This window comes from Bos mutus, chromosome 17 (genome assembly GCF_027580195.1).
Source record: "Bos mutus isolate GX-2022 chromosome 17, NWIPB_WYAK_1.1, whole genome shotgun sequence".
In the NCBI taxonomy this organism is placed as follows: Eukaryota; Metazoa; Chordata; class Mammalia; order Artiodactyla; family Bovidae; genus Bos; species Bos mutus.
In genome coordinates, this window is record NC_091633.1 from 43,785,569 (window position 1) to 43,808,000 (window position 22,432).

The following is a 22,432-nucleotide window of genomic DNA, read 5'->3' on the forward strand; positions in this document are numbered from 1 at the left end:
TCATCGTTACCATCTTTCTAATTAGAAGAAACTACAAAATTCTTCACACAGTATCACCAGCAATGTCTGATTCATTTTTTTCTTCATACTTTCCAGTATTTGACTTTTCAGTGGGGCTATGTTTTCTTTTAACCATTCTGGAAGGTTATGTTGTGACATCTCATCATGGTTTCAATTTTTTTAATTAACCTAGTAACTAACTCTTTAATTCTTAAAGAGATGGGAATATCAAACCACCTGAGAAATCTGTACGCAGGTCAAGAAGTAACAGTGAGAAATGGACATGGAACAACAGACTGGTTCAAAGTTGGGAAAAGGTGTATGTCAAGGCTGTATACTGACACCCAGCTTATTTATTTTATATACACAGTACATCATGCCAAATGCTGAGCTGGATGAAGCTCAAGCTGGAATCAAGATTGCCAGGAGAAATATGCACATGACAATACCCTAATGGCAAAAAGCAAAGTGGAACTAAAGAGCCGCTTTAATGAAAGGGAAAAAGAAGAGTCAAAAAGCTGGCTTAAAACACAACATTCAAAAAACGAAGATCATGGCATCCAGTCCCATCACTTCATGTCAAATAGGTGGGAAAAAAATGGCAACAGTGTGAGACTTTATTTTCTTAGGCTCTAAAATCACCGTGAACAGTGATTGCAGCCATGAAATTAAAAGATGCTTGCTCCTTGGACGAAAAGCCAGGACAAACCTAGTTCAGTTCAGTCGCTCAGTCGTGTCCAACTCTTTGCGACCTCATGGACTGCATGCCATGTAGGGCCACCCAAGATGGATGAGTCATGGTGGAGAGTTCTGACAAAATGTGGTCCACTAGAGAAGGGAATGGGAAACCACTACAGTATTCTTGCCTTGAGAACCCCATGAACAGTATGAAAAGGCAAAAAGATAGGACACTGAGAGATGAACTCCGCAGGTCAGTAAGTGCCGAATATGCTACTAGAGATCAGTGGAGAAATAACTCCAGAAAGAATGAAGAGATGGAGCCAAAGCAAAAACAGCACCCGGTTGTGGATGTGACTGGTGACGAAAGCAAGGTCCAATGCTGTAAAGAGCAATATTGCATAGGAACCTGGAATGTCAGGTCCATAAGTCAAGGCAAATTGGAAGTGGTCAAACAGGAGATGGCAAAAGTGAACGTCGACAGTTTAGGAATCAGTGAACTAAAATGGACTGGAATGGGTGCTTTATTTGCAATAGATGCATAATAAAGTAGTGATGAGTTTCTTCCAGATTACTCAGAAAGCCATTCTTCTAAAAAATATTTAATAATCTTCTAGAATTTAAATCCAAACTGTTCAACTTAACCATTCAAGGTCCTCTATAATGTGGGAACAATCTACCTTTCCTAACCTTATTTTCAATTACTTCTTTCACATATGCCAAACACATTACGGAAACTGAAGTATGCTTTAGTCCCTAAATACAACTCTCATTTTCTTACCCACTTTGGCTACTCATCATGCCAGTGGGTCCAGCTACAATGCTCTTCACCACGCCCTCTTTTGGCTCCCCACTGAAGTTTTCGAAATCCTACCTACTTAGCAGTGCCTCTCAGATACACTACATATCCTCCAGGAAACTCCCAGATCTCTCCAACTATACATGATCTCCTTTTTTTCTCTTATTACTAATAGCTGGTTTTAAAGTTCTTAAAAGATTCAAATATTATGCCTTTTATCCAATTATTTAATATTTCACATCCCATATTTTTATAAGTCTCTATGTTCCTCTATAATTGCTATTTTATTTTACATACCTTTACATTGCCAAAACCCCTGGCACAATGCCTTACATAAAGATGGTGCTCAATATATATTAAGGTGAATTCAGTGAAGACATTGCTCCATAACTATCTTCTAAGGATAGCTGCTAAGGAGATACAAATGTAAAAATAAAGGACTCAATAATCTAAATTATAAAAGCTGTAACATTCTGAAATAAAAGTAATAAATCAAAACATAAGATAAATATTTGAAAATAAAAATACAGATTCAGCAACCCGTTCTTACTTGCTAGTAAAACTTTAGGAATTAGAGACTGCATTATTTCCTAAAAAATCAGGTTGGGAGAATAGGATTGAAATTGACTTATTATAAAAGTATTTATAAGACTTTATATTCCCTAAAACAGAATTTAAACAAATTATACAAAAGAAAAGATTTATAGAATTTAAAAAATCTTGAAAAATGGATATTGTATAATTAATTTATATCTATTTTTATCCCAAGATGACTTCCTGAGACGACAGTGATGATTAATCACAGAGAGTGGCAATAATATTGGATTATAGTCAGGTAAACTAATTTTATAGACACTTTTCTTCCTCTAAGACAACTACATACTCTTTAAGTATTGTAATTACTGTTCTGAATGTTTAATTTTGTCTTCCTGATTTTAATCAGCATCACAGGCTACCAAATAGCATCCTTTCCTCTATCCTTTGGAAGAAAACAAAGTATAGGTTGACTAGCATTCTGTGAAGGTGTTCTTGTACATTTCAGAGGGTTGCAGCAAACTCTTACACCTTTCACTCTTATCAAAAGAAGGCTGATTTTCATCAATAAAGGTGGCTGAAGTATGACCTAAGAAACTGATAAACTCCTAATTCAGACTCATTAAAATCCTAAATTACTGATTTCTATCTTCACTAGATTATGGGATGAGGCAAATCAACTCCTCACAGTTTTACCTGAGTAATCCATCACATGCAGAGTTTAGAACTGCACTACCTAAAAAACAATAGCCATAAGCCACTTTTCAGTTCAGTTTAGTCACTCAGTCGAGTCCGACTCTTTGAAACCCCATGTACTGACTGTACCACACCAGGCTTCCCTGTCCATCACCAACTCCCAGAGCTTGCTCAAACTCATGTCCATCAAGTCAGTCAGATCATCCAACCATCTCATCCTGTCATCCCCTTCTCCTCCTGCCTTCAATCTTTCCAGCATCAAAGTCTTTTCCAGTGAGTCAGTTATTCACATCAGGCGGCCAAAGTATTGGTGTTTCAGCTTCAGCATCAGTTCTTCCAATAAGCATTCAGGACTGATCTCCTTTAGGATGGACTGGTTGGATCTCCTTGCAGTCCAAGGGACTCTCAAGAGTCTTTTCCAACACCACAGTTCAAAAGCATCAATTCTTCAGCACTCAGCTTTCTTTATGGTCTAACTCTCACATCCATATATGACTACTGGAAAAACCATAGCTTTGCTTTGATTAGATGGACTTTGGTCGGCAAAATAATGTCTCTGCTTTTTAATATGCTGTCTAGGTTGGTCATAGCTTTTCTTCCAAGGAGTAACCATCTTTTAATTTCATGGCTTCAGTCAACATCTGCAGTAATTTTGGAGCCCAAGAAAATAAAGTCTATCACTGTTTCCATTGTTTCCCCATCTATTTGCCATGAAGTGATGGGACCAAATGCCATGATCTTTGTTTTTTGAAAGGTGAGTTTTAAGCCAGATTTTTCACTCTCCTCTTTCACAGTCATCAAGAGGCTCTTTAGTTTCTCTTTGCTTTCTGCCATAAGGGTGGTGTCATCTGTGTATCTGAAGATATTGATATTTTTCCCGGCAATCTTGATTCCAGCTTGTGCTTCATCCAGCCTGGCATTTTGCATGATGTACTCTGTATAAGCCACATTAGTCTATTCAAATTTAAAATTTCTTAAGTGAAAATCAGATAAAAGACCTGTCAGTTGTGTAGCTTAATTTCCAGTGCTTAACTGCCCCATATGTTACTGGCTACCATATTAAAAACTACTGAACTATACAGCATTTTCATGATCACAGGAAATTCCACTGAACAGTACTGGTCTAGAAAGCTTGTAATTTGACTTAAATAGTAAAAGTGGTTGGTTATATTGTTATCGATCAAGTTTTATATTTCTAAACTCATGATCACCAAGAGTAGCCCTACTATTCCTTCAACATAAATTTCAAATAACTTCTTATTGGATTACAATTGGCCCAGCTCTTATACATTATATAAGACATGCCTAATTTCTTCCTGCCTCAGAGCCTCTTCTTGGCTTTTTCCTTGGCTTGTTCTTCACTTTTAGTGCCAACTTAAATGTTGCTATCATAAAGAAGTCTTCTCTGCCTTTTCTACCAAAAACAAGTCTCAGCCACCACCACACTGTATACACGTTAATCTCTCTCAGCACCCTGTTTATTTTGTTCATAAACTATCACAGTTTTTGTTCATTCATTTCTCTCTCTTCCACTGAAAGAGGATCCTTTGTGTATTTTATTCATAGGTCTGTCCCTAGAGCTTACCTAGTGGTCAAGCACTCAAAATTTGTTGAATATATTAACGTTTGCTCTATCGGTGAATAAATGTGCACAATGACTGTCTTTTCCTCCCATAACCAACTCATACCTCTTATCACCATGCTTTTATATTTATTTCTTCCTTCCTTTTATTTCTGGTTTATGTTATTTCCTCTCTTTCCTGAGTCTCAATTTTTAAAAAAAATTCTGAGTTCAAGGGCTAACAGGCAGAAAAACAAGTTTCATGCTAGAAAAGGAAGATACTTTTAAGAGTTTTCAGAGAAAATAAACTTATTTTTAATATTCCTCTCTGTCCCTCAGCAAGTACAAAAAGAACAAAAACACTTATCCCATCCCTAGTACATACATGTATAATACTAGTGTGGCACAGGTTACAAAGAGGATTCAGTTAGCTTTCATGTGAGAAAAGGGAGTGATTTAAGGGGGTGGGGGAGTAGGAGGAAAGAAATGTAGCAAAAAGGATATGACCCACTCACCTTCTTGAATAAAATCTTTTTATCTTTGAATATTTGTCAGCCAGTGCCCACTACTACACTCTCAAAGAGCAATGTGATTTGAAATACTTTTTATTTATGCAGAAAAAAAAAAATAAAGAAAGACAACTAAATTTCACAACAACCTGAAGGAGTCATTCAAGAAATTAGTTATGTAAAATATCTTTAGCTTTACATATTTAAGATGGAATATTATTCAGCCATTAAAAATGAAATAAACCCAATCAAAAAATGAGCAGAAGATCTAAACAGACATTTCTCCAAAGATGGCTAAGAGGCACATGAAAAGATCACTTTATTCTTAAAGAACTGTGAATCAAAACTACAATGAGGTATCACTTTACATTGATCAGAATGGACATCATCAAAAAAATCTATAAACAATAAATGCTGGAGAGGGTGTGGAGAAAAAGGAACCCTCGTACATTGTTGGTGGGGATATAAATTGATACAGCTACTATGGAGAACAGTATGAAAGCTCCTTAAAAAACTAAAAATAGAGCTGCCATATGATCCAGCAATTCCACTCGGTAGTATATATCTGGAGAAAACCATTATTCAAAAAGATACATGCATACCAATGTTCATTGCAGCACTACTTACAACAGCCAGGACATGGAAGCAACCTAAATGTCCACTGAGAGAGAAATGGATAAAGAAGATGTGGTACATATACACCACGGAATATCACTCAACCATAAAAAGAATGAAATAATGCCATTTGCAGTAACGTGGATGGACCTAGAGATAGTCATACTGAGTGAAGTCAGAGATGAACACCATATGATATTTACTTGTACGTGTAATCTAAAATATGACACTAATGAATTTATTTACAAAACAGAAACAAAGTCACAGATATAGAAAACAAACTTATTGTTACCAAGAAGGAAAGAGGATGGTGCAGAAATAAACTAGGAGATTGGGACTGACATATCCACACTATTATATATAAAACAGATAACTAATAAGGACCCACTGTATAGCACATGGAACTCCACTCAATCTCCATAATGGCCTATATGCGAAAGGAATCTGAAAAAGGATGAGTATATGTATATGCATAACTCATTCACCTTGCACACTTGAAATGAACACAACATTGTAAAATCAACTATACTCCAATAATCTTTTTAAAAAGGTAAATAACCCAATTTTTTAAATGGGAACAATATTTAAAAAGGAACATCTCAAAAGAAAACATCAGTTCAGCTCAGTCGTGTCTGACTCTTTGTGACCCCATGGACTGCAGCACGCCAGGCTTCCCTGTCCATCACCAACTCCCAGAGCTTGCTCAAACTCATGTAAAAGAGAACACGTGGATGGCCAAAAAGCATATGAAAATGTACATACCTATTTATCAGAGAAATGCAAAATTGTACCATCACACTGTTAAAAAAGAAATAACAAGCCCTAAGTGGGATCATTTCCTCCCCCATCCCCATCATAGCAAAAACTAAGACGGTTTCAATCCCTCCTAGAGATGTGACCTTTAAAACAGTCCACCTGAAATTTCCTAATTAGTACTAATGAAGTAACTGCATGAAAAAGGCCCCTGGAGTGTCAGTCCCCCATTAGAAGACAGCCTGGCCTGAAATAATCCTTTCTTTTCCTTTGCTAATACCTTTTGCTACCTCCTCTCCTTCTATACATAAAAATCTTCCGTTTTGTACAGCCCCTCCTAGTGCAGCTGATTTTTTAATTTTTGAATAATGCTAACTAGTTCTTCAAAATAAAAAGAAGGAAACAATACCATTTGCAGCAACATGGATGGACCCAGAGATTATCATACTAAGTGACCAAGGTGCAGAAAAGACAAAAATCATATGATATCACTTGTATGTAGAATTTAAAAAGATAATACAAATGAACTTATTCACAAAACAGAAACAGATGTCAAAAAAAAAACTTATGGCTATCAATCGGGAAAGGTGGGGAGAGGAATAAATCAGGAGTTTGGGATTAATATATATATGATACTATACACAGGCAGTCAACAAGCACCAACTGTATAGCACAGGGAACTCTACTCACTATCTCATAATAACCCATATGGGATAGGAATCTGAAAAAGAATGGATATATGTTTATGTATAATTGAATCACTTTGCTGTATTTGAAACTAACAACATTGTAAATCAACCATAAGTCCAGTATAAAGTACAAATTATAATAAAATATCTTTAGAAAGTTATATAAAATTATAAGGGAAAAGGTTTTTAAAGAATGAATGGGGAACACATGTATACGGTGTATGGATTCATTTGATATTTGCAAAAACTAATACAATTATGTAAAGTTTAAAAATAAAATAAAATTAAAAAAAAAAAAAAAGAATGAATTATGAAGGTATTAGGAACCAAATATATTAAATATATAAGCTATTAAAGACACTGGAAGACTCTTTCCATTTAAATCCACAGAATTTAAGTATTACTATTTATTATAAAGGTATTAGATCTTGTATTTTCTTAAGAAACAATGCTATATAAAAAAATCTTAAGGCAATTCACAGAACTTATTTTGATCCAAAAGAAGTCTCAATGATCATTACATGGTAACAATACTAAAGAATTTTAGCTTTTACTTAGAATACAGTTCCTGTAAAAATTATCCTTGAAGTACCAACTTAAAATATAAGAAATATCAAACTACTGCAGGTTTTTTCGATATTGGAAAAAGGGTTTCACAAAAATATGTCCATTTAACACAAGTCCTGGCAATTTTACAGTACCTAGTATGAGAAAAAAGGACAGTTCACTAGGATTTTACCTTTAAAAACAGAACAAAAAGCATGAACTATTTATATTTCTCAAGCTGATCGTGACTTTTTACATCTCCACTTTCATTATATCTGGCAACAGAGCTCACACAATGTTGGAAGAAAAGTAGGTAGGAGGGAAGAAGAGGAAGGTTATAGTTGTCCCATTAATTCAACAAATATTTATTGAGTATATAACAAAAATTATTCTAGGAACTTGGGAAATGCAGCTAAACAAAACGGGCAAACAAATTTATGAAGAATTTCTGTTGCTAGTAGCAACAACTAAAATTATAGGAACGAGATCTGAGCCAGTGCACCTGGTCCCACTTACTCTTTGATAATGAACAGTTAACTCCTACCTCTCTCTTCCTTTACTATGAAACAAAGAGAAAGCAAAAACAAAACAAAAAAAACACCAACAACAAAAGAAAACTCCTTCTGAGTATTTTATCAGAAACCAGAATAATGGTTTCTGGGGTGAAAAATCCCCCAAGGTGAACTGCATATGGCCAAGGATACGGACCTTTATGCTGCTGCTGCTGCTAAGTCACTTCAGTCGTGTCCGACTCTGTGCAACCCCATAGACAGCAGCCCACCACGCTCCCCCGTCCCTGGGATTCTCCAGGCCAGAACACTGGAGTGGGTTGCCATTTCCTTCTCCAATGCAGGAAAGTGAAAAGTGAAAGGGAAGTCTCTCAGTCGTGTCCGACTCTTAGCGACCCCATGGACTGCAGCCTACCAGGCTCCTCCATCCATGGGATTTTCCAGGCAAGAGTACTGGAGTGGGGTGCCATTGCCTTCTCCAGGACCTTTATGCTAGAAATCAAATTAAACTCCCTCTCAAGCTCCCTATCACCTCCCACTCACTAATACAAAGTATATAGTGAAAGGCAAGACTGTGGGGACTGGAGTCTTGAGACAGCAACATGTTCTGAAGAGAAGGCATACTGCGCAAAGGAATCTTAGGCAGTAACGATATACTAATATGAAAAATAAGAAATAAAAATTAAGATTTGACTGTATGACTGACAATAGTACATGTAAGGACATGTACCTTCAAAGAATTAAAGGAGCTACATAATTTTACCAAAGAGTACTCTATGAAGTAAGGGAAAACCTGTCCCTACTTAGTATGTTACCGTCAGCTTTAATTATAATCACAGGATATATAAACTTCTATGGTGACACAGTGGATAAAAATCTGCCTGCTGATGCACGGGCAACTAAGCCCATGTGCCACAACTACTGAGAGCTGCAAGCTCTAGGGCCCGCACATCACAACTTCTGAGCCCACATGCTGCAATACTGAAGCTTAAACGCCTAAAGCCTGTGCTTCGAAATGAGAAGACCACATATAGCAACAAAGAGTAGCCCCTACTCACCGCAACTAGAGACAGTCCTTGCAAAGCAGTGAAGACCAGTGCAGCCAAAAACAAACAAAATTAACAGTACACAGTGAAGGTGCACATAAAGGGCTGCTGCTGCTGCTGCTGCTTAGTCGCTTCAGTCGTGTCCGACTCTGTACGACACCAGAGACGGCAGCCCACCAGTCTCCGCCATCCCTGGGATTCACCAGGCAAGAACACTGGAGTGGGGTGCCATCGCCTTCTCCGACATAAAGGGCTACCTACAGTCAATAATTTTATTTGGTAAAACCATCTTTCGTAATCAAGTCAGCCAGATTTCAGGAGACAGGATGCAATTCCATACTCAGAGGTTTACTCAGGCTTTAAAATCAATCTTTTGTTTGAATCCTCCCTTCAGGGATATTTCCATTTGACATCAAGCAGAAGCAAAAGAACCTACGAATCTGAGCAAAATGTCAAGGCTAGTGGATCATGAGATTCTCTATCACCTAGTATCTTAAAAAAACAACTTCCTTTTAATACCTTAAAAGCAATTGCAGTTTTAATTATAAGATTTATTTATGTCAAAAGCAAAGTATTTCTTTACTGATTCAGTAACCTAGGAGCTATTTTTCTTTTAATATCCTGTAACTCAGATTGTACCAGTAAGTATACTTTATTGGTCAAAAAAAAAATTAATACAATATTTAAATTAAAATGCCCAAGAAAAAAAATTAAAATAATGCCTTATATTATTTCTTATTCTGAGTTAGTTCATGCTTCTGTTAAATTTATGAGAATTGAGAGTTAAAGTTTATAACTGGATGTATCCTAATAACAATTTTGGGATGTTTCAAAAGTCTAATGAATTCTCATTTTACAATTCTGACATTTTAACACCATATACATATATTGTAAGCTCAAACTCTGGTGAGGACAAAGGCAATTTCTATGGTCAAAGAATTTATAGTCATTAAACAAGAACAACTTTGCTTTCTTACAGGAATCAGAGTTGTAAGAAAAATTTTCAAGTGCTATAGGCAACTTCACATGGAATAATCCTAAGTAGCATTTATTCTACACTTGTCAAATACAGAAATATTTACAACCAAGTTTGAACTTAATTTGTTAGACCCCAATTTAATTTACATACCTGTACTGTTGAATATTTGAAAAAATTTTCCATTTGATACCGCCTAAGGGTTTCATTTAGTCTTTGGTCTGAAACAAAAAGAAAAACCAATTTGTAATGTTCAACTTTGAAAGACAGAAATAAAGTAGATATTATTTGATATATCCAATGCAAAACTGTTAGTCTCCACTGCTGTTCAAAATAAATAATTCTGAAGACATCATTTTAGAATTTAGATAGTCTATACACCTAAGTCAAATAATTACTGCTGCTCCTGCTAAGTCACGTCAGTCATGTCCGACTCTGTGTGACCCCATAGACGGCCTCCCACCAGGCTCCCCTATTCCTGGGATTCTTCAGGCAAGAATACTGGTGTGGGTTGCCATTTCCTTCTCCAGTGCATGAAAGTGAAAAGTGAAAGTGAAGTCGCTCAGTTGTGTGCAACTCTTAGCGACCCTATGGACTATAGCCTACCAGGGTACATGGCATTTCCCAGGCAAGAGTATTGGAGTTGGCTGCCATTGCCTTCTCCCAAATAATTACTACCAACGGGAAAAAGAACAGCTAAAAGAACAAATTTTTCTGATTCTGAAAGTTTTAATTCTCAGTCTCTCTGGGCTTGCTCTTCAGATTCTTAGAGGTCAAGAAAAAGTACCTTCCACATTTATTTTTTTATTCCTGCTACTAGATGTGAAAAGAGTTGGAGAATAAGACTAAACTATACTTCTTTAGAAGTTAAAAACTGCTGAAATTCTCTTTCAGAACAAACCTCCACACAGAGGAGAAACTCTAAGACTAAGCATTCAAATTAAAAAGGAAAAGGCAAGACACAATGGAAAAGAAGGTCCAGAAGAGCCAAAGACTCTCAGAAACTACAAGATAATATTTCCATTTGAAGCAAGAAAAGCAATACAATAGAACATGCATGCATGCGTGCTCAGTCACTCAGTCATATCCAACCCCTTGTGACCCCACAGACTATAGCCTACCAGGCCTCACTATCCATGGGATTATCCAGGCAGGAATACTGGAGTGGGCTGCCATTTACTCCTCCAGGGGATCGTCCCAGCCCAGGGATTGAACGTGCATATCCCCTCATCTCCAGGACTGGAAGGAGGATTCTTTACCACTAGCCACCTAAGAAGCCCCAATAGAACATGTGTGTATATGTGCGCTCTGTCTCTCAGTCATGTCTGACTCTTTGCAACTCCATGGACTGTATAGTCCACCAGGCTCCTCTGCCCATGGAATTTTCCATACAAATATATTGGAGTAGGTTGCCATTTCCTCCTCCTTCCTGACTAGTGGATCGAACCTAGCTCTCTTGCATCTCCTGCATTGGCAGGCTGATTCTTTACCACTGTGCTATGTGGGAAGCCCCACAATAGAACACAGCACCCAACAAATATACAAAACTCATTCTTTCAAGATCACATGGAACATTTAAAACTGATAATTTGCTGACAAAAGAGTAAGTCTCTTGAGTTTTTGAATATTTAGATGGGATTCATCCCAAGGATTTTTCAATATCCATAAATATCAATGTGATATACCACATTAACAAATTGAAGAATAAAAACCATATGATCAACACAATAGATGTAGAAAAACATTTCAACAAAATTCAACATCCATTTACGATAAAAAATCCTCAGAAACCAGCCATACAGGAAACATACCTCAACTCAATAAAGGTCATACATGGCAAACCCATGGCTAACATCACATTCAACAATGAAAACCTTACAGTACTTCCTCTAAGATCAGGAACTCTTGCCACTTTTATTCAACATAGTTTTGGAAGTCCTGGCCACAGCAATCAGAGAAGAAAAGGAAATAACAGGAATCCAAACTGGAAAAGTAGTAAAACTGTCACTGTTTGTAAATGACATGATACTATATATAGAAAATCCTAATGATGCCACCAGAAAACTACCAGGATTTATCGATGAATTTGGTAAAGTTGCCAGATATAAAAGTAATATACAGAAATCTGTTACATTTCTAGACACTTAAAATGAAGTATCAGAAAAAGAAATTAAGGAAACAATCCCATTTACCATTAGGAAGCAGAGATCAAATTGCCAACATCCACTGGATCATCAAAAAAGCAAGAGACTTCCAGAAAAATATCTACTTCTGCTTCATTGACTATGCCAAAGCCTTTGATTGTGTGGACCACAACAAGCTCTGGAAAATTCTTAAAGAGATGGGAATACCAGACCATCTGACCTACCTCCTGAGAAATCTGTATGCGGGTCAGGAAGCACCAGTTAGAGCTGGACATGAAACAACAGACTGGTTTCAAATATGGAAAGGAGTACGTCAAGGCTGTATATTGTCACCCTGTTTATTTAACTTATATGCAGAGTACATCATGAGAAATGTTGGGCTGGATGAAGCACAAGCTGGAATCAAGATTGCCAGGAGAAATATCAATAACCTCAGATATGCAGATGACACCACCCTTAAGGCAGAAAGTGAAGAAGAACTAAAGAGCCTCTTGATGCAAGTGAAAGAGGAGAGTGAAAAAGCTGGCTTAAAAAGCAACATTCAGAAAACTAAGATCATGGCATCCAGTCCCATCACTTCACGGCAAACAGATGGGTAAACAGTGGAAACAGTGACTGACTTTATTTTTCTGGGCTCCAAAATCACTGCAGATGGTGACTGCCACCATGAAATTAAGACACTTGCTCCTGGGAAGAAAAGTTATAACCAACCTGGACAGCATATTAAAAAGCAGAGACATTACTTTGCCAACAAAGGTCTGTCTAGTCAAAGTTATGGTTTTTCCAGTAGTCATGTATAGATGTGAGAGTTGGACTATAAAGAAAGCTGAGTGTCGAAGAATTGATGTTTTTGAACTGTGGTGTTGGAGAAGACTCTAGAGAGTCCCTTGGAGTGCAAGGAGATCCAACCAGTCCATCCTAAAGGAAATAAGTCCCGAATATTCATTGGAAGGACTGAAGCTGAAGCTGAAACTCCAATACTTTGGCCACCTGATGCAAAAAACTGACTCATGGGAAAAAACCCTGATGCTGGGAGGGATTGGGGGCAGGAGGAAAAGGGGACTACAGAGAATGAGATGGTTGGATGGGATCACTGACTTAATGGACATGAGTTTGAGTAAACTCCAGAAGTTGGCGATGGACAGGGAGGCCTGGTGTGCTGTGGTCCATGGGGTCACAAAGAGTTGTACATGACTGAGCAACTGAACTGAACTACTGACCATTATATCAAAATAAAATAGGAATAAAGAAAAAAACCTGTATCCTAAAAACTATATGATACTGAGGAAAGAAACTTAAGACATAAATATATAAAAAGATATACTATGAAGCTGGATTGGAAGAGTCAATATTGTTAAAAATCACCATACTACTCCAGACAATCTACAGATTCAATGCAATCCCTATCAAAATGTCAATGGCATTTTTCATAGGCCTAGACCAAATAATTGTAAAATTTGCATGGAAACACAAAAGATTCTGACTAGCCGAAACAATCTCGACAAAGAAGACAGAGGTAAGGAATCATGATCCCCGACTTCAGACTATACTACAAAGTTACAGTAATCAAAACAATATTGTACTACACAAAAGCAGACAACATAGATCAATGCAACAGGATAGAGAGCCCAGAAATAAACTCATACTCTTATGTTCAATTAACCTATGACAAAGGAGGTAAGACTACACCATAGAGAAAAGACAGTTGCTTCAATAAATGGTGCTGGGAAAACTGGACAGCTTACATGTAAAAGAACAAAATTAGAACATCTCTTGACACCATATACAAAAATAAACTCAAAACAGATTAAAGACCTAAATGTAAGACTGGAAGCCATAAAACTTCTAAAGGAGAACAAAGTCAGAACACACTTGACATAAATTGAAGCAATATTGTTTTGGATATGTCTGCTAAGGCAAAGGAAATAAAACCAAAAATCAACTAATGAGACCTTACTGAACTTAAAAGCTTTTGCCCAGCAAGGGCAAAAATGAAAAGACAATCTACAAGGTGGGAGATAATATTTACAAATCATATGGCGATTAAGGGACTGATATCCAACATGCATAAACAGCTCAAACAACTCAACATCAAGAAACAAATAACGTGATTAAAAAGTGGGCATAAATAACAAACACATTTTTTCCAAAGAGGAAATGTAGATGGCCAATAGGCACATAGAAAGATGCTCAACATCACTAATTATCACGGATTGCAAATCAAAACCACACTGAGATCACCTCACACCTGTCAGAATGATCATCATCAAAAAGAACGCAGATAACAAATGCTGATGAGTATGTGGAGAAAAGGAAACCCTCTTACCCTGTTGGTGAGAATGTTAAATTGTTCCAGTCATTGTAAAAAAAAAAAAAAAAAAAACAGTATAAAGGCTTCTCAAAAAACTAAAAATAGAACTACTGCGTGACCCAGCAATTCCACTCCTGGGTGCATATCCATAAAAAACAAAAACACTAATCTGAAAACATACATGCACCCCAATATTCATAACATGCATTATTTGCAATTGCCAAGATATATAGAAACAACCTAAGTGCCTATTAATGGATGAATAGATAAAGATGGAATACAACTCCACCATAAAAAGAGGGCAATTTTGTCATTTGCAGCAATATGGACGGAACTGGAGATTATTATGCTAAGTGAAATAAGTCAGAAGACAATTGTTGTATGATATCACCTACATGTGGAATCTAAAACATACAACAAGTGAGTGAATATAATCTAAAAGAAGCAGACTTACAGATATAGAGAACAAATTTGTGGTTACCAGTGAGAAGAGGGGGAGGCTAGACTGAGGTAGGGGAGTAAGAGGTACAGCGCCTTAGGTACAAAAAAGCTACAAGAATATATTGTATAATATGGAGAATATAGTCAAAACTTTATAAACAGAATATAACCTTTAAAGTTGCAAATCACTATAACGTACACTCATAACATATAATATTGTGCAGCAAGTAGACTTCAGTTAAAAAAAGAAGAAAAACTAAAACTTCAAATAAGAGTAAATCTTAACTTTCAAAAGACTTAAACTGAAGAGAATATACCACCCTAAAATACATCTCTTTGGCATAAGAAGTATTTTAGGCTGATAATTCTTAAGAAACAGAATAGGAAAAGCTTTGAAAAATTGAGTAGAAGTTACCCTTTTGTTAAAGATATTTACATTTATGAGGAAAAATTCCATTTGTAAGCACGTCCCCCTCTTTATACCAGAGAGAGAAAGTGTTAGTCGCTCAGTCACGTCCGACTCTTTGCGACCCTATGGACTGCAGCTTGACAGGCTCTTTACTGTCCGTGGAATTCTCCAGGCAAGAATACTGGAGTGGGCAGACATTTCCTTCTTCAGGAGATCTTCCCAACCCAGGGATCAAACCTGGTTCTCTCGCATGGCAAGTAGATGTTCGCTGTCTGAGCCAGAGGGAAGCCCTGAAAGCCTTAGTCACTCAGTTGTGTCTGACTCTTTGCGACCCTATAGACAGCAGCCTGACAGGTTCCTCTATGCATGGAATTTTCCAGGCAAGAATGCTGGCGTGAGCAGCCATTCCCTTCCCCAGGGGTGTCTTCGCTACCCAGGGATCGAATCCAGGTCTTCTCCTGCACTGTAGGCAGATTCTTTACCATCTGAGCCACTGGAGAAGCCCAAAGTAATGACTTAAATCTGTGTAACAATTTTACTCTTGTTTACTGTACTTTTCTTGGTAACTTCTTGTAACCGCTCACCGTCTTTTTCAATATCTCCTTTTGTCTTTATCTGAAAATGTTTTTTAACACTGTAGCTTTGCCATTTAAAGGAGTTTTTCTGGGTCACTGTATACATCAGTGACCCAGAAAAACAGAAAAACTCCTTTAAATGCCCAAGCTACAGTGTTAAAAAAACATTTTCAGAATGTATACAGAAGGTAAACACGTTATTAAACTTGTTTGTTTTCTCCTATTAGTCTGTCTTTTATAATAGGGGGTCACAGGCAACAATCTATAAGGGTACAGGAAACTTTCTTTTGCTCCCCTGGAAAGCCAAAGAGAGTACATTACCTGATAATAGCAAAATTAGGCCAGAATCGAGAGACAAAAACTATCAGAAAAATATCCGTTATGTAAGAAATTACCTTTCAATAACCTATTGGTCTCAGGATGAATGACAGAACAAATTGAAAAGTATTCTGAACTGACTCATTGTGAAAATGCAGTTTCATTTGAAACTTCTTAGGAAAAAGCACCTGCATAGCAAAGAAAGCTATCAATAAAATGAAAAGGCAACCTACCCTCAATGAGAGAAAATAACTGCAAATCATATACCTGATAATGGGAACATATCCAAAATATACAAAGAACCTCACACAACTCAATAGCCACAAAAAAGACACAAAACTGGATTAAAAAACGGGCAGAAGATCTCAATAGACATTTTCCCAAAGCAAACAGATGGCCAACAGACATGAAAAGATATTCAACATCACTAATCATCAAGAAAATGCAAATTAAAACCACAATAAGATATCACCTCATTTCCATTAGAATGGCAATTATCAAAAAAAAAAAAGAAATAACAAGTGTTGGTGAAGATGTGGAGATGTGTATTATTGGTAAAAATGTAAATATAAATCGGTACAACTATTTTGAAGGTCTGGAGGTTTTAGTTCCTCAAAAAATTAAAAACAGAACTACAGTATGATCTGGCAGTTCCATTTCTGAGTATTTATCTAAAGAAAATGAAAACAATAATTTGAAAAGATATGCACCACATGTTCACTGCAGCATTATTTACAATAGCCAAGATATGGAAACAACCTAAATTTCTATTGTTGGATAAATAAATAAATTGTGGTATACATACAATGGACTATTACTTAGCCATAAAAAAGAAAGAAGTCTTGCCATTTGTGACAATATGAATGGATCTTCAGAGTATTATGAAGTTAAGTAAATAACAGAGAAAGACAAATATCACATGAAAAGAAAGAAACCAAGCTCACAGATACAGGGAACAGACTGGTGACTGTAAGAAGTGGAGGGTGGGGGTAGAGGGAGCCAGAGGAAAATAGATGGACTGGTTCTTTTATTCTTTCAATAAATTGAATGATTTTCTTTTAAAGAAAAAAGATATGAAACATTCTTGAAAGCAATGAAAAAAAATCAATTGAGATATAGTTTTTGTTAATCACCAAAAACCACAATATTAAGATGTCAATTCCTCTTAAATTGACTTAAAGACCAATACAATCGCAATAAAAAACTCAGCAGATTATTTTGTAGATATTAAACAATTGATTTAATGCAGTGTTGATTTAAACACTGCATTGAGCAGTGAAGACAATACTGATGAAGTTGATGAACTCACACTTTCTGACTTCAAGATTTTCTAGAAAGCTAAAATAATCAAGAGAGCATCATATTTTAAACAAATAAAAACAAAGATAGATGGAACAGAATAGAGCCCACTAGTATACACATGCAAACTCAGACAACTTGACCTTGGCCAAAGGAATAAAAAGCACAGTAACACAGAAAATACAGACTTTTAAGTCTTTAGTCATCATCAACAAATGAGGAAGATACAAATGGAGAACCATAAGAAAGTAAAGACACAAACTCTGCATCTTAGAAATTCATTAAAAATCCTTCATTGTCTTAAATACAAAATATGAAACTACCAAAACTATAGTGGAAAACAGAAAATCTACATGAGTTATACTTTGACAATTCATTTTCATATACAACACAAGAAGCACAACCCATGAAAGAAAAAATTGCTAATATGGACTTTATTAAATGTAAACTGCTTACTTTGTAAAGGACAATGTTTAAAGAATGGAAAGACAAACCTCTGGCTATGAGAATACATTTTCAAAACACATAACCGGAGAACAGTTTGCATGCAAGGTACTCAAAAAACCAGGAAAAAAATCCACAATAAGAAATCAAACACTCCAAATTAAATAGGACTATGTGTAGCCATCTTTTAGAATAATATATAGAGATGGGAAATAAGCATGCATTAGTTGATCGACATTGGGGAATTACTGGAAAACAATAAGCACTGTGCATTAGGGAAAAGCAAATTAAAATAGCATGATGCCCTATCCATAAAAAACATAAAAAATAAAAATATAGGTAGAAATGCAATAAGAAAAACAATATTTTGTGAAAGAAGAACAAGGGGGGAGGACTTGTTCAACCAGAGATCAAGATTTATTAAAAAGTTATTGGCATTTAGACTGTGTGATAGTTATATAAACAAAACTAACTTATGGAAGAGAATGCAGGATCCAGAAATATACCCATGTGGGTATATTTCTCATATATATGAGCACTTCAACTGTGATCAAAGGGCACTTCAGAGTAATAAAGAGGGGAGCACAATCTTTTTGTAAGTGGTTCCAGGTCAGCTGGATATGCTTGTAGAAAAGAACAAACCATTATTCATAAAAATCAATTCTATGTGAAATGAAGACCTGGGAAGAAAAACTGTCACTGTTTGCAGATGACATTCTACGATACATAGAGAATCCTAAAGATGCCACTAGAAAACTACAAGAGCTAATCAATGAATCTGGTAAAATACAAAATCAATGCACAGAAACCTCTTGCATTCCTGTACACTAATAAATAACAAAAGATCTAAAAGAGAAGTTAAGGAAATAACCCCAATTATCACTGCAACAAAAAAGAATAAAATACCTAGGAATAAATCTACCTAAGGAGGTAAAAGATCTGTACTCAAAAAACTGTTAAGACACTGATGAAAGAACTCAAAGACTGATTTGAGTTGACAGAGAGATACACCATGTTCTTGGATTGGAAGACTCAATACTGTGAAAATGACTATACTACCCAAGTTCAGTTGCTCAATCTTGTCCCACTCTTTACGACCCTATGAACTGCAGTACAACAGGCTTCTCTGTCCATCACCAACTCCCAGAGCTTACTCTAACTCATGTCCATCGAGTCAGTGATGCCCTCCAATCATCTCAAACTCTGTCATTTCCCTTCTCCTCCTGCCCTCAATCTTTCCCAACATCAGGGTATTTTCCGGTGAGTCAGTTCTTCACATATGACAGAAAACACTGATAACAGCATTATTCTCAATGGCCCCCAAAATGGAAACATCTGCAAGTATATATCAAAAGAATGGAAAAAAATGATAAATTTATAAACTATAATATTCTACAGTAATTAAAATGAGTATACTACATCTACATGCAAGAATATGAAGAAATCTCAAAACATAATATTAAATGAAAGATACCAAATGCAGAAGGCAACATAGTTTATGACTCTATTAACATAAATTTTAATCACAAGCAAAACAGCTTTTACAGTGTAAAATTACAGATATTATCTTTATCTTTGGGGAGCAGGAAATGGGTATAGTCACAAGTGGTCATCTGGGATGCCAGCAGTGTTCTGTTTTTTTGGCCTGGGTTATGATTATATGAGTTTTGAGCTTTGTAATAATCCTCTAAGCTTTATATTTATTTTCTCTATTTTTCTGCATGTCACACATAAGCAAATATACATATATATGAACATACATATTACCTATATACAAATTTATATATATATATATAATGTACACACACAAAATGTACTACACTGTTAACTTCAGATAATAGTTCCTTCCTTGAAAGCATACATAATTTAGTGGAGAAACATGACACATATGTTGGAAAAGAAAATGGCAACCCACTCCAGTATTCTTGCCTGAAGAATTCCATGGACACAGGAGTCTTGTGGGCTACAGTCCATGGAGTCACAAAGTAAGGACACAAATGAGCAGGTACACAAACAAGACATCATTCTGAGGAAAAAATAGGTAATTACAAAGTATTAATAAGTTAAACCATTTTTAACTTTTATTAAGTTTAAAAAGAATTATTCGTTTTTATTGTTATCCTCAGAATTTTTAAGAGTTACCTGACACATGGCACTAAAATTAGGGTCTGGTCTCTAGCAGTAACACAAACTACTGCTTTTTGATAAGGTTTTAAGTAAGAAAAAATACTACATCTGACATCTCAGTAAGTGAAATAGGTTAAGAAGTCAATTATGCATCAACGAGGGAAAACAATCTTCACAGACTGCTTTAAACTGGAGGAAATTTTACTGTAATGTGAATCTACCATTTCCTTCATTCAACAAGCACTTATTTCACTTTATAGTTTGCATTTTCTGGATTACTGATGAGATTGACATTTTCATATTTTTAGTACCTCATCAGGTTTTATTTTTTCTATTAGTGTGAATGTATTTTTGTTCATGAAAGACCTTTTTAAATTGTGGATGATAATCAACATTTCACTATATTTACTTTAAGTATATTCTCCCTCCCTGTGGCTGGGGCAGTCATTATATTGATGATGTTTCTTGAGATATCCAGGTTTTTACTTCTAATGCAGTCTATTCATATATATTTTCCTTTCAATCAAAAATGTTTGCTGAAGAAATCCACGATCCTGAGATCATAAAGACATCCTCTTAACTATTTTTCTGAAAGTTTAAAGAGAATGTATTCCTTCAACCAATAATTTTTTTATATGGTGTGAGAAAGATATTATTTTTTCTTTCCCATTTAGACAGCCAATTATCCTAGCACCATTTGCTCAACAGTCTATCCCTCTCCCACTGATTTGTATTTCCCGTTCTTTCAGACAACAAGTGTTTGTGGATGTATGCATCTGTTTCTGTGCTAGCTGATCTATGTATTTATCTATCTACCAGTATAATAGGGGCTTCTCAGGTGGCTCAGTGGTAAACAATCCACCTGTCAATGCAGGAGATGCAAGTTTGATTCCTGGATCGGAAGATCCCCTGGAGAAGGAAATGGCAACCCACTCCAGCATTCTTGCCTGGAAAATCCCATGGACAGAGGGGCCTGGCTGTCTACAGTCCATGGGGTCGCAAAGAGTTGGATTTAATAATTGGATTTTTATAATGTCTTAATAGTTGATAAAATTTCCCACCTTGATGTTCTTTAGAACTCTTCTGGCCATTTTCAGCTCTTCTACATAGATTTTAAAAACATGTCAAATAGAGGTTTGGGATTGCATTGAATCTATCCATTAATTTGTGGGAGAACTGACATGTTTACTATACTGAGTGCTCTAATCCATACATTTGATATGTTTCTTTATTAATCTAGGTCTTTTCTTACATACTTAATAATTTTCTAATGCTAACCACCCTTCCATTGCTGGGATGAATCCAATATGAAGGTGACTGTATGTGTATTATATATTTACACACACAAATGAGCTTAATAGCCATTGATGGATTCAATCTATTAATATTTTACTTAGGATTTTAGTTTCTGTGTGCATAAGTGAAACAGGCCCATAATTTTTCTTTCAAGTGTCTTTGCCAGACAGAAAAGAACATAAAACACTGGGTTCAAACTAGATTGCCTGGGTTCAAACCCCAGCCCAATTACTTACTATTTATGAGTTAACCTAGAAACTGTGGTGGCACTTATCTAGGAGGTTTTTATCTGTGGCTATTGAACAGATGGGTATGAGAACTGTAAAAGCAAGCTATGGAAAAGCTGTTATTGATTATGTGCTCCACAAAAGCAGGGGCATGGTCACATTAAGATTAATAACAAAAGAGCAGATGAATCAATGGGGAAACTGTATAAAAGTGGGGAAAACTGTTACAGCCTGTATTAAAAAAAAAGGCTGCAAAAGAATTAAGGAAATGAAAGAAAATTAAGGGTTCAAAGAATACGGGTCTTGATGAGGTCAAAGAAGAGTTATAGTGGGAGTAAGGTATTTGTGTTTAAGATTAAAAAGTAGGGCAAATTGAACAGGACTTCTGCTCATGCTTAAGATAAAGTAACATAGTCCATTTTCCCACCTGACACACCAAAAAAACCAAACAGTGGTTTGCCAGGTACAAGACATCAGGCAATGATAATGACAAACATAAAATAAATGAAGTGAGCACTATGATTGCCCCAGCCTAAAAACAGGAAAAGAAGTACGTCAAGGCTGTATATTGTCACCTTGCTTATTTAACTTATATGCAGAGTACATCATGAGAGATGCTGGGCTGGAGGAAGCACAAGCTGGAATCAAGACTGCCGGGAGAAATATCAATAACCTCAGATATGCAGATGACACCCTTATGGCAGAAAGTGAAGAGGAACTAAAAAGCCTCTCGATGAAAGTCAAAGAGGAGAGTGGAAAAGGTGGCTTAAAGCTCAATATTCAGAAAACTAAGACCATGGCATCTGGTCCCATCACTTCATGGCAAATAGATGGGGAAAAAGTGGAAACAGTGGCAGACTTTATTTTTCTGGGCTCCAAAATCACTGCAAATGGTGACTGCAGCCATGAAATTAGAAGACGCTTACTCCT

The 22,432-nt window shown here is 36.2% G+C and overlaps 1 protein-coding gene across 2 annotated transcripts in view; it reads right to left on the reverse strand.

The window, feature by feature from the left end:
* Positions 1-22,432, reverse strand: part of SCLT1 (sodium channel and clathrin linker 1) — a 226,186-nt gene that overhangs the window by 198,058 nt on the left and 5,696 nt on the right. For both annotated transcript variants that reach the window (XM_070386529.1, XM_070386528.1), the window contains exon 2: positions 10,065-10,132. In XM_070386529.1, coding sequence (XP_070242630.1) covers positions 10,065-10,132 — 68 coding nt within the window. The remainder of the gene's footprint in view (positions 1-10,064; positions 10,133-22,432) is intronic.